Genomic DNA, 14,355 nt, shown 5'->3' with positions numbered 1-14,355 from the left:
GCTTGCCATTTGAGCAGTTACAGGTTTTTTTATTTTTTTAATTGCTTAACAATGTGAAAATTGTGCCAGTGTTGTAAATTATTATTAGGTATTTTTTTTTGTGGTAAAAAAAACTCTTAGTACTAATATCAAATCATTAAAAGTGCACATTTCAGCATATTTTCTACTGTGTTAGGACAATACACAAAATCACACAGTATCCTTTTTCACATACAAAGTAAGTGTTTAATCTTTAAAAATGTTTAATTCACAGTAAGTCCCTTTTCATTTGCATCTCTTCTTGTTCAGTTTAATACATTTGTCTATTATTTAATCTAACTGATCTTAATGGTTAATCAATGAATCATTTGGTACATCTATAGATTTCAGATTCTATAGATATTGTTTCTACAGAATCTATGTTCTCATTACATATTACAATGATGTTGTGTTTGGGGGGGGGGAAAGCATGAGATCAGGTTTTGAAAGAATGACTAATTGTGTTACCAGGGATGGGCAGTATTTATGATACATGTATTTCAAATACGCATTTCAAATATACAAATTACAAAATATTTTGTTTGATAGGGTTGATGAAAATGGCTTTGTATTTTGTATCAAAATACTTTAGTGTTTTGTATTTTTGTAGTTTTAAAATACTGTAAAATACTTTGTAAGAAGTCTACATGATGACATTACCAAAATGCAGCCTCTGATTGGTGCCTACTCAGTAGTTTGCCCAGACTTGTTGAGTTCAGAACAGATGTTAAGTTTTGAATAGTTTACCAATTTACATAACGCTCTTGAAAACTATTATACCGAGCAGCAGCCCCCTATATTTATGATTTACAATCAATTAATTAGTTAGAAACTATTTGCTATGAATACAGGTGCCATCAGTTGTCTTTAGGGATGCACCGATACCATTTTTTAAGGACCGAGTACGAGTACCGATACTTTTTTTCTAGTACTCGCCGATACCGATGCCTATACATTTATTAATTTCTCTCTCTCTCTTTTTTTTGTTGATGTTGTAGTTTTCCAAGCACAACACATTGAGACTAATGAATGTAGGACAGCTTCTTTATTATTACTCTAATGAAAAAAGTAATAATGTGCTTGTCACAAACTTAAAGAACAAATATTTCACAGTGTCCAATAACCTTCAAAGGGCATAATTACAAATATATATAATTGTTGTTATATAAAAAGAAATTTACAAAGAAATAACAAACAACAAATACTATAGAGATACAAATTAAATAAACTTGTTTTTCAGATACAGTAGGTTTATTTACCATGTATACATTTATTTAACATATTTTGTTGTTTTATTAACAGTAATGTCAAATATAGGCTATGGTCCCTTTAAGATCGAATCTATGGAATGGATACTGACACATATCCAGTTTTCACCCAAATGTTTACATCCACTTAAGCCATAACCGACTGTATTTACGTGAGATACTCCACGTAAATTATTTTTTTACGAGTACGAATACAAGTACATGAGCTTGGTATCGGGCCAATATTGATACTGGTATTGGTATCGGTGCATCCCTAGTTGTCTTCTTATGAATGAGTCAGTATTGCTGATGCAAAGTAGGCCCTTCGTTACCAAACACCAAGTAACTAAACTAGGATACAACTATAAGTCATTCGCAAACTGTTAAACATTAAACTGTTGGTTACTTTAAAACTAACCATCTGGGAAATCACAGGGATATGTGAATATTTGATCTGTTAAAGCCACAATAGGTACATTTTTGCCGCTAGAGGTCACTTATCCTTGATTTTGTGGAATCATGGGATGTGTTGTCTTTACGTCTACAGTCAGTGGAAAAGAATCGGGATGGGACTCGGGCAGAAATCATGTTCATTAACGTTACTGTGGTATGAAGCAGAGCAGGGTTGAGTGATGTTGGAGCAGAACGAGACCGATGGAGCGATTGCTAATGAGAGACGAGCGTGACGTCTTGAGAGCGGCAGAACATTTATTATGCCACAGTCGCCGCTTCCGCTTTTTTCGGTCAAGCGTATGTGGGGTAACACAGCACTGTTTATCATATTAGGTACATTTGTGAAAAGTTGTTATAATGCTACTTTGCGTTCACTTGGCAGCTGCTATGAGACACTTGTTGCACACTGCAGTAAGCTAGATCGATATTGGGCATGGTAAAACATGGTACTCGCGGTAACAAGAAGCTATATAACATGATTAGTTTTCTGTCAATGAATGAATCCAAACAGTTCCATATAATATGTTTTATTAGACAGATGAGGAATATAATGCGTCTTTGGTGTTTCCATGGTTTCTGCAAAATAAAACCAGAACCTGAGGGTAACATGGTTATGATGTCATTGATAGGCGACGCACAGGCACAGTCCGTCTCCTATCAATTGTGTCCTGGTTAAAATTGCTTATTTCTCTGGATTTAAACATTCTTGGAAACATTTGGGATAATGTAAATACACAACTCAACAAAATATATAACATTGCTCTAGTGGTGTTTTGATATTTTAATCCAAATCCTACTGTACATATTGTGCTATTAAATGGTTGCATATGTCAGATTTATTGCATGACTCAGGCAGTTGCTATCAAACATTGTTTACTTAATCAACTGAGTCAGTGTAATGGTGAAGTTATAGATCTAATAGGCCAGTTTATGGAAGGTTTGCGAAGAAATTTCATGCTCCCTTGTAAAAGTATTTTTCAGTATTTTTAAAATACAAAAATACAGTAGTTTATTTTGATACATGGTGTGGCTGCTGTATTTTGTAGTTTATTTTTATACACTTAAAATTAAGGTATTTGGTATTTTATTTTAAAATACATTTTGATGTATTTTTGCCCAACCCTGTGTGTTACGAGTGTGATCAGTTTGGATTTTTGTACTAAGGCCCCGTTTACACTAGTGCGTTTTTGTTTTGAAACACTTAAGTTTTGCTACGGTTTACGCCTGTCGTTTACACTACGCCGGAGTTTTCGAACCTCGAAAATGGAGACTTTCGAAAACGCGGCAGACCCCATTTTAGTTTGAAAACACCGGGGTTGCGTTTCAGTGTAAACGTACCAAAACGGAGACTTTTGAAAATGATGGCGTGGCTGCCCACATTCGCTCTGCGTATCCTTGATGACCGTGTTAACAATAACATGGAGACTGAACTACAATCTTTGCTGGCTTTAGTTGCGTCCCAAATGACGCACTATACACTACTATGCACTTATACACTATGTACTTATGCACTATTTACTCATCCATGTAGTGCGTGAATTGTATAAGGTTATTTTGTCATTTAACAACGGAGTCCAATACCCCTTCCCCCTCCGCTACGTAATTAAAGCTGCGACAGTTGAGTGCATGAAGTGTCCAACATTCCACACTTCGTTTTTTCCGTTAATTTAGTGCTTCATCTGGGTATTTAAAGTGTACTTTTTCTTTTTGGAATTTTCAGTGTGAACACGCTACTCGCACTAATTGTACTTAAAAACGTCATAGAATAGTGCACAAGTACGCGAATTGGGACGCACCTTTTGTTGTCATTTTTAGCAGCCATTGTGCAGTTAAACTCAGCATATTTTTAATACTGCAGCTGCCTACATGCGCAAGAGGCAACAGTTTACACTTGTACGCGCATGCCCAGTGTGCATGAACGGTCATGTGACATCCGTTTTCGACCATGTAGTGTAGAAGGAGATCGTTTCTTAGGCCCTGTCCACACGAAGCCAGATCTTTCCCTATCCGATCTTTTTTTTCCCTCGTCTCAAGAAATATCTGCGTACACACGAAACCGCTGAAACCGGCTCAAAATGATGTAGTATACATGCCAGACCAGTATGTGGCGCTGTAATTCTGCCCCAGAGATACACTTTAAACAGAGAATAAGACTTGGACCTTGCGCACTGTATACAAACTTTAGTAAAGCTTAGAAATAATGCTTTATTTTGGCTCAGTAGCTTCTGCAGCAGGAACACAAGCATCTATTGTTGTTGTTGTTGCTGTTAGCGGTGTCTGACTAGGATTGACACGTGGGGTGATGACATCATCGTTTCACAAAATATATGGATAGGCTGTACACACGAAAACGCAAGGGTGTTGTTTTCAGATTTATCCACTCTGGGACCCGGTCTAAAAAAATATCGGATTCACTTTCTGAAAACGCCGGATTCGTCTGGACGAAACGCCTATCCGATACAACATTTTTACTTATACACCTAAACGCGTCTCCGTGTGGACGGGGCCTGAAACGCTGTGGAAACGCCAGTGTAGACGAGGACTGTTTTCATTTTAAAACGCCGTTTTAAAACAAAAACGCACTAGTGTAAACACTATATATACTTGTGGAAATAATACCAAAGTGAATAAAAAAAACGAATGTGCTTAGTTAAAATTATTTCTCTTATAATTAATATTATGCAACAGTATCAAATCTTCGTATGTAATATTTAAACTAAGTGAATAATTCCTTGAGTTAAAGGGATTTTGAATTTAAGTATTTTGTACTAGCTCTGCTTTTATCTCAACATGACAACAAACTGCAGTACATTATCTGTGACTTGCACTCGTCTGTACCCTCAGAATTCACAGAGATCTGAAGCATCTGCCTAGACCAGGTTCTCAAAACTATCAGAGCACATCTGGCATGTACTTATGTAAGACAAAAAAAAAAAAAAAAACCATTTCACAACTGCTACATGATCTTGTTGGGCCAAGTGAGTAAATCAAGCAGCCTTTACATGGCATGTTCTGATTCTAATCACTGACTGTGTATCCAGAGGACACCTAACAAGAAAGAATAAACCCACTGAGTCTAATTAGTGTTTGTTGACATGGTGATATGTAAGGACATTTTAGTGAGGTTAACAGATGAATGTTTTACAACATGAGCACATAGTGTTGAGTGTATTTCAAACATTATAAAACATTACAAATAATTACAGCAGATAAAACACTAATCTGATCCAGATCTCTGGAATAACAGAAATTACTTGATTCTGACAGACATAGACATACATTCCCATGGCACATGCACACTGGCCTTATTGGATCAGTAGCCTGGAGCAAGATCGAGAGAAAATGTGAGTGTATGTGGAGGGCTGATAACTCGGATGAACAATAAGTGAAACCCAGGAACCCATGGCTCCTTTCTTGGGCATCTAAGAGGACTCTAAGTTGGGATACAGATCTCCAAGCAATACAAGCAACTGTATATTTACAGCCTTAAAGTCGGCATGAAACTGAAGATGCGATAGTGTTTTCTTCCCTAATTTGACGTGTTCTCACGGCTTCTCGAACAAGAAAAATGGGTGGGACTTGATTTTGTTAATGGGGAATTGATTGGATGGTTCGAATTTGCTATTGCTGTGAAGTCATGTGAGTGGCAGGTTGTCTCCCCTCGTGCCAGTAAACACATCATCAGAGAAGAGATGTTGCTGCAAAATGGAGGGAAAGTTAATTTGATTAAAGATTACGAGGGCACATGAATTTTAAAATATATTGATGTGCATGGATAAATCATTTATAATAAATACTGCAATATTTCATAAAAAAAAAAGGATTGTCCATTTTGATTTCATGGTGATTTTGATTTCAATTTAAGATGTACCAGTTTATAGACCAGCTAGAAACCAGCTACCATGTTCCCATTTTATCAAACGCTGTTGAAAGTGGATTGGACCGGGCAGCACAACACACAGCGAATCAGCGGTAGGGGGTGTGTCCACTCAGGATGGGGGAGGAGAGAGAGAGAGCAAGAAGGGAGATGTGATGAAAGACTGTAGAAAGAGAGATGGCTGAGAGACATTACAAAAGATCGGAGTCCAGAGGAATATCACTGGAAAAAGAAGGGTTACGATCAGGCAGGACCTGTGTTATTATTAGAAAAGCTTTCTTGAGCTGGAGAGAACTAAGTGGGAAGGCCTGAAAACTTACAAAGAGGTTGTGTTGTTTCTGCTCCATAACATTAACATTGTAACACTGGTTTTGCACTCTAACTTAGTAAATTGAGTTTTACTGTTTCACAAAATCAAGATATGCTGTTGTTGTAAAGTTAGCTAATAACAGGAAAGTTTTGAGTGTTCATTTTCTGTTCTTCCTTGTTTGTTCGCCATCTTCACTTTTTTTTCACAAAGCATTATTGGCGACGCGACAAAGTTGAGATCTGTATAACTTACAAATGAAGAGCAACAACAATAGGAGTGAAGTCAGTGGAGCACACTTGATCTGTTGCTCTTCAGTGCTGAGGAAAGATGAAGTAGAAGCTTATTTTAGCAGTCAGCAACAGTCCTATAATTTATGTGTCAGTGTACATACAGTGGTACTCACCATGCTGACTCCGAAACTGAATGGTTTTGTGAGCCCAGATAGACCGGCATTTGCCCTTTTGCTGCAGATAAATAGTCGCGATGGCAAAGAGTTCATCTTTAATATTAGGCTTTTTATGTACTGATTCCATTTATATTTTGACTTTTCCTTCCAAAATGTTTATTTTGATTTGTTGTCTACAACATGAAGTAACATCAGTGAATGTCATTCACAAATGTTACTAGGCAACCAGTAGTGGGTGTAATGTGCAATAAACCAATCCGAATCTTACCTCCCATTCCCCTTAAAAGCCAGTTCCGCTCACACCATGGTGGATTCACTATTTACATGGCGGAATTTGCAAGCGGAAAAACTAGAGAGGAAACGGATCTGCTCATGTGCCATGTTAAAGCGTGCGAGCAGACCATCTACGGGACAAGCCAGATTCCACCAAAGCATTTTTATCTTTATGCACTAATAGTCTTTTACATTGTAATCCTTCTATTTTTATTATTTGGCATGTTTGTGTGCTGCTGCACGTCCTTGTGTGTGTAACAAGCAGATTGTATGCGCGTTGCGCACCCGTCTGTAGGCGCATATTACTAACGTGCCCTTTAAGTAACAAAAAAATATTGTGCCATTGACTTTAGACCAGGTTTCAGTTGGTCAATGGCGCTATTTCAGTTGCCACACACCTTGTTTTCAGACCAGCACGCCCATGGGTGCACAAATGGGTGCAAATGCATTTGCTATTTAAACAACGTTTGCGCAGCACGTGAAAATGATAACTGCGTCGGGCTGAAACTAGCAAAAAACACTTGCGTCGCGTCTGGCGCCGCATTGCGCCGGGTGTATGATAGGGCCCAAAGAGAGATCCACTATTGCATTGTATGTTTGTGCATTTTGGGGGTGGAGCAATGAAGGGAGGAACTGATTTAAAATAAAAACTGTGCTTCTCAGAAATTACTTACTGCACCTTTAAGATTAAACTTGATTTAAATCATGATGATGTGAATGTGGTGACTATGCCCCAGAGATGTTCAGGAGTCTTTTATCTGGAGTCCAAGTCAAGTCTGAAGTCTTTAAGCTGGAGTCCGAGTCAAGTCTGATGTCTTTTGTCACGAGTCCGAATCGAGTCTCGAGTCATTTATTAAAAATAAATAAATTAATAAATAAATAAAAACTCATAATCCTATTTTTTTTGTCCTAGTTGTATTATATAGACAAAATAATATTATCTTTCTATCATCTGTTTTATTTGAAATTAAGGTCCTATGATGTAAGGGATAATGGACATCCAGCTTGTTACTTTATAATCCATTACAAATGTACAAAACAATCGTCCTGGCGAGTAGTCATTTTCAATACAGTCGCTAAGTGGACGCAAGATGGCGCCAGTGAGTCACGGTTTGTTATACAGCTTCGTTGTTATTGACAACAGTCATTATCAGAAAATATCAAACCTCTGAATGTTTAAGAATGTCACGTTAATACGTTAAAATATGAGCTTTAAGTAATGGATTATCATCTCTTTATATATCTCTCTCTCTTATGGACACATTAAGAAAGAGAAAAGCTGCATATAATACGAAAAGATTGATAAAAAAACATTACACCACAGTATATAGCTAGCTGTGTGAGTTAATGTGACTAACCTTTGTGGATGCTATGTCTCCTAAAATTTGATGATGTCGTTCCGGTGTCTTTAATTGTTTTCCCGCATTCTGTGCATCTAACCGATCTGACATGATAATAAACCCAAACGAAAGAACATATGTGGCTCCCGTCATGTTTTAATGGGACTCTTATGACATTTCGGAGTTTATGCTCAATACACGGACATACGTAATCAAAGGCCACATACACACTGTAAGTTTCAGGAGTGACAACCGCATTTAAATGCGGGAGTGAATCCCCTAAATTATCGTTATATGTGTGTACGGAACACGTCTCACTCTCGAAAATGCGATGAGTGACAGCTTGGAAACCATAGCGACGTTCTGGCGTCTCTCGTGTTTGGTATCCGTTATCGTGACCAAAGTTATATTAAAGTGGCAAAACACTTGTTATTTTCAGCAATTTAACTAAACACACTAACACAGTCGACGGAGGCGTCGTGTTTTGTTTATGCTTAGCCAGTTTCACACAGCGCGAGGCACTCATTCTGTGTTGCCATGGTCACTCATTATAAGCTTGTTGTTTAAGCTCGTCTCATAAAGCAAACGGGTTTATGGAGTTATTAAAGTGAGCAGACATGAATCGCGATTTTCAGCATAAAGCATTTGGATAGGCTTGTGCTTTCTCTGTGATTCGCCGCGCCTACACGAGAGACAAACGTTACACCGGTGCAAGTAAATGTCATTAACAATAGTTGTTCAGTTCGGTTCCGTACACACTGCGTAGAATTTCTGTAAATGCGGTTGTCACTAACGTTACCTGAATTTTTCGTGAGTTAATACGGTTGTAGAATGCGGTTGTCACTCCCGTATTTTACTGAACTGTGTGTAAAGCACTAAAAGGTGAACTGACAACCGAATTTAGCTGCAGTGTGTACGTGGCCAAAGTGTATGACAAGAGTCCGATCTACCACGACAGATAGGGAAATATATGTGACGCAGATATTATAAAACCATTCAAATACAACAAAAAATCTTTATTATGTCAGTAGTTAAGAGTAAAAGACTTGAGTCGTTTTTAAAATATTCACGAGTCTTTTGTGTCGAGTCGAGTCAAGTCTGAAGTCTGTTAAAATGCGACTCGAGTCCGAGTCACTAACTCGAGTGCCCATCTGTGCTATGTCCATTTTAACTTTTGAGAGATTTAAGTTCCATTAATATTTAAGAATCAGTAGAATATTTTAAAGGAAAAAGTATAAACACATTTGAACACTGACTGTAATTTTAATTTTAGCTTCACATTTTTATTGTTTCATTCTGCTTGGATATCATAAGATGAATAATCATTTGATTCTGTTGACAGCGCTAGCTTTTAACATTAACAAAATCTGCAGTCTTGTAAAAATATTGTCTCTCCTTCCTTGCAGTGCAGATGTTGTCAAGAATAGACTGTACCTTGGCTACATCTTAAGAGTGGGTAGAAAAAAAAAACAGTCAAAAAAAAAAAGGGGGAAAAAAAAATCAGGAAAATAGATTAATGATTTATTTCGGTTTTAGTACAAGTAAAAAATAAAAGCTATATTTCAAACAATATGTTGTCTTTACAATATTATATAGAAACACATTTATAACGTCTTTCTAATTTTTTATACATGAAAATATAGAGGAAACATTTTAGGTCAGGGGACCATATTAAAAAGTTTGAAAAGCCCTTTTCTAGACATAATAACAGAATGCAACTGTGAGTGTAGTCTAGCACGTGTAAGTCCGTCCTCTAACAAGGTGTCCGCGCGCTCTATATTTCAATGCCCTCCAGTCAGGTTTTCACCGAGCATCCCGGAAGAATGACGAATATGAACAATCAGTTCACAGCGTCTGACAAATCCGCTCCTGTTCAGACTCTGATAGACTCATCTGCCTCCGCTCTTTGTTCTTGTCTCGCCAAACAAAAACTTCGCAGAGACTATTAGAAAAAATGAATGTATTTTACCGGCACGGGCTCAGTAAAAACACGGTTGTCTTCGTTTTTGTGTTGAGCGCCGCTCGTTGCTGTCAAGCGTATAACTTGGATGTGAGGTTCCCAGTCGTCAAAGAGGGAAAAACAGCTGGCAGTTTGTTTGGATTTTCTGTTGCATTTCACGAGCAGGTCGTCGGAGAGAAGAGATACCTGTAAGTATATTATTTCAGTGTAAATTACCTGACCTCATGTCAAATGTCATGAGAAGGACAATATCTTCTCACGGATGAGCACCTGTTGAGCGTTTGATCTTTGCATTAACGTTGTTTTATAAAGAGTTACTGTTATAGGGCTATAGGTCAGTCACGCCTATTTTTCCCCGGATCTGTTATGCATGAATACATTACAAATGCAATTTAAAAGAAAAATTACCTGAATGCATGATTTTTTCATATGATCATCATGTTTCTCATTTTTTAATTAAAGGGATAGTTCACCCAAAAACACATGTCATTATTTACTCACCCTTAAGTCGTTCTAAACCTGTAATGAGTTTCTGAACACAAAAGAAGATATTTTAAAGAATGCCGGAAACCAAACAGTTAATGGGCCCCATTGACTTCCATAATATTTTTTTTCTCCATACTGTGCAAGTCAGTGGTGTCCATCAACTGTTTAATTACCTGTATTCTTCTAAATATCTTCTTATGTGTTTAGCAGAAGAAACTCTTGCAGGTTTGGAACAACTCGATGGCAAGTAAATGATGACAGAATTTTCATTTTTGGGTGAACTATCCCTTTAAAAGTCATTTTAAGTGTTTAACGTAAAAAAAAAAAAAATGTAGGTGGCTGTAATTATTGCACCAAAAAAAACTAATATGAGGATAAAAGGAAAAAATAGATACTTAATGTAACAATTGTATCTTATTACTACTAAAGTGTGCAAACTATGTTTTTTTTCTGTTGTGTCTTGAAGAAGATTTAAAAGCCTGAAAATATTATGTATGCCATTGTGCATGTCTGAATGTTTTGGTAGAAATTTTTTAAAATGCTCTCATCTTCTTGTTTCATTTTTTGTGGCATTGAATTAACTCGAGTAACTTAGGTAAATGATTAACATGAAAGCTCCATTTCACAAGAGGATATGAAACCATGATAAGACCTGCTGTTCTGTGGCTGGCAAGGGCTGGGCAGGTTATGCACCCTCTTGTCTAATGTTTTATAGCCATTATGGTTGCTACAACAAACTTCGCCGTCTTTGTTCTAAAAAGCACTAGCTTAAATATTTATTTTTGACAACACTTATTTTGAGATTTAAAGGGGACATATAATGCCCCTTTTACTAGATGTAATATAAGTCTCTGGTGTCCCCAGAATGTGTCTGTGAAGTTTCAGCTCACAGATTGTTTATTATAGCTTTTCAAATTTGCCCCTATTTGGGTATGAGCAAAAACACGCCGTTTTTGTGTGTGTCCCTTTAAATGCAAAATGAGCTGCTGCTCCCGGCCCCCTTTCCAGAAGAGGGCAGAGCTTCTTTAACATCTTGCGCTTCGGTTGCTCAACAACAACAAAGCTGGACAATCTCACGCAGCCAAAATGAGGATTGTCAGTAACGGTGTTCAGCCTTACATTGTTCAATCCGGAGTCGAACACTGATGGAGAGACTCAGGAAGAAGTTACAACTTTTAGAATAGACCTGGACGTTTCTGAAGGGTTAGTGGATAAATTTATGTAGTTGCTGTGGAGTTGATTCAACTCATCGACTAGCATGTGCCGTCATGTTAATCTTTTGTGCAAATCCAGCATTGAATTGACCCTCGTTTGTGAAGCAGTCTGGCGTAAAATGACGGCATGGAAACAACACTCTACTACAACAACTCTTCCTCTTCTCTAAAGGAGCCCAGCATGGCCTCGTCCTCTTTGTTGCGTGTTCCCGGGGGCAGGGTTTATGTAAATTTTGGGGTTTGTGATGTCACCAACCCGGGAAGAAGCTCAATGTAGTCCCTACCAGCTGTTTGTTGAAGTCCTTAAAAAGCGATTTCTGTAAAATTTCCCTTTGCATTGAACTCGTCGTAACTTTGCAAATGTTATGCTCAAACAGCAACATTAATCTAAAGTTAAAAAAGTGAAATCATAATCAACCATCCCTTTAATGTAGTAATGTATTGATGAATGAAAGTCCTGATGGATGGGCAAAGAGTCAGGAATAACATCTGTGAAATAAGCATAATAACTGAATAAATTAAACAAAATAACTAGATGTTAGTTGAGGTCTTCTGAGTTTTACACATTGACCAATTACTCCCTGCTGTAGTCAATTATAAACCAGCTAATCGTTTATAGTAGTCAGTAAGTTCCTCTGAGACCCATTTGCTGATGACTGAAGCAGTAAATTTTGCTTTGTAGTTCACTTATTTATGATTCTCTGTAAATGAATAGGATCTTATGAGTGCTATGAGACCTGTATCGCCAGCCTCACAAGGCAATAACTACTACGGAGCCGTCCAGTGAGTTAGCATGCAAGAAGACCGAACTCAACAACAATATCATATTATCTGCAGTCTAACACCTATAAATTCATTTTATAGTGTGACATAAAATCGTTTTTCGAAAGATGCTCGGTGGGAGGTAGTAGAAAAACACCACCTTTGCAGAAAGTGTGGGTTAGTGCAGGTTTGCACAATGCGTCCTCTTCATATCCCCAGGAAAAAAGAATTCCACAGATTTCACAACAAAAGCCAGCCGCGTAACTGCATTGACTCATGCAGGCTGATATAATGCCCTTCGCAACATATAGCCCAGCTGAAAAAAACTGAAAAAGGAAAACAGCATTTGAGCATATAAACAATAATTGTGACCATAACAGAACAAAATAACAATTTGTGGCTAAGGCAAAATATTTTTGGCGCTTCGTGGCTTTTATTTAAAACGGAGTTATTGCTGAAGCATGTTAATTGCTGACAGATATAAATGGTGCCATAACAGAAACAACAGTCGAATGAAGGAGCAACAAAGTAGCATTTTATAAACATGTTGAAAACCACAACACATTATAGACTCTTATACAGTATATAAATGCCTAAAGCAATTTACACAATGAAACCATAAATCTGTCCAGTCTTATGTTATATAGGTGTGATTTCTGCAAGCACAATGGAGATAATCAAATTGTCTTTGATTGGATTTTATAATGCTTTGATTTGACTGTGTAGGACACACGATGGACATAGAATGAAGTAAAGCAGACTAAATGAATCGTAAAACATGTCTCTTCATTGTTAACAGATGTAAGAAACTATACCACAAGAGAGTAGTGGTGTCTGAACCGCCTCATTTCCCTCCGCGGTCTATAAATGTTTTAGTCTTAAAAGCAGTGTGGTGTAAATGTTTGCTTTTTGTCAAATGTAGTGCGACTAAAGTTCAAACAAAGGAAAAACAGATTCAGTGTTTGTCTCTGCCCTTGTCATTGTCCTAGAGGAGTCATTCCAAGCTAATGTGAAGCTGTCTGCGTTGCTAAATAAATTTCCTGGAGACTTCCTGATTGCCTGTCATTGAGGAAGAGCACTGCATTTGTCTCATTCCATGCATCTTCATGGTTGATGCTGATTTAAAATGGAGGAGTTTGCTTTTACATATTGAGAAAACACTTCCCTGCCCCCGGTTCATGATTTATGTACGCAAAAACTGTTCAGAGGTCCTCCTGATCTTGTCTGCACTGACAAAGGACAATTTGAGAACCGAGATCTAGTCGCGATGGTATTAATTGGACTGGCTAGACATTCATCATCTTGTCGAATACATAAAGGACTGGCTCAGTGACACACAAGGAAGTCCTGTGTGTTCTGTCTTCCTGTGGCCATTTTTCTCACGCACTCTCATAGCCTAATAACCTGTTTCCTTCATTTGATGGCTTTGGCTTCTTTAGCGCTGCTGGTTTGCTGAAAGTTTAGTACAGTTCTCAGATCCTCATGACCACAGGTGACAACTCATCATGTTTAAGTTCTCTGGGAAACCACAAGCTGAAATTGTCACGACTGCGGTCCAGCTATCGGCTGAACAACTGCAGCGAATGCCTACGTGGTGATGACTTTAGCCTGTCAGAAGATACATAGCAAAGTCAGTATGGGTAAATGGTAGAAATGGGTAAAAGTATATCTGCTGTCTTTGTCTCCCAGGATGACTTTAAAAATGGCTTGATCTTGGTCAATCATTATGGACTTTTTAATAGCTGATGCTGATATAGAGTGCAGGGTTGAGCAGTGGCTGATTGTAACAGCTGACCACTGTGATGGTTTTTTGAAACACGCTGTTGAGGAAATAACATTGTTTCTCTCCATTTTCTCACCTGTAGTTCCTCTATTGCTGTACTGTCCCATTATTCAAAACTAGACACAAACCTTACATGGTTCATAGTTCTGTGTGAGTGTTCTGCTTTTGTGAGGCATTAACAGATTTTTTGCTATAGCATGAATTCAGATATGGCAATTAATGAATG

At 37.7% G+C, this 14,355-nt stretch overlaps 1 protein-coding gene across 4 annotated transcripts in view; it reads left to right on the top strand.

The window, feature by feature from the left end:
• Nucleotides 1-9,253: 9,253 nt before the first annotated feature.
• The window catches only part of itga3a (integrin, alpha 3a), a 31,598-nt gene continuing 26,496 nt past the window's right edge, over nucleotides 9,254-14,355 (top strand). For 3 of the 4 annotated variants that reach the window (XM_051888605.1, XM_051888604.1, XM_051888606.1), the window contains exon 1: nucleotides 9,255-10,072. In XM_051888605.1, coding sequence (XP_051744565.1) covers nucleotides 9,879-10,072 — 194 coding nt within the window. In that variant the 5' untranslated portion in view covers nucleotides 9,255-9,878. Of the gene's footprint in view, nucleotides 10,073-14,355 lie in introns of all 4 variants that reach the window. The other variant, XM_051888603.1, reaches the window with a different exon arrangement.

The sequence above is a fragment of the Ctenopharyngodon idella genome, chromosome 3 (assembly GCF_019924925.1).
Source record: "Ctenopharyngodon idella isolate HZGC_01 chromosome 3, HZGC01, whole genome shotgun sequence".
Taxonomy (NCBI): Eukaryota; Metazoa; Chordata; class Actinopteri; order Cypriniformes; family Xenocyprididae; genus Ctenopharyngodon; species Ctenopharyngodon idella.
The sequence above is the reverse complement of the archived record's forward strand: the minus strand, read 5'-3'. Positions and strand labels throughout refer to the sequence as shown.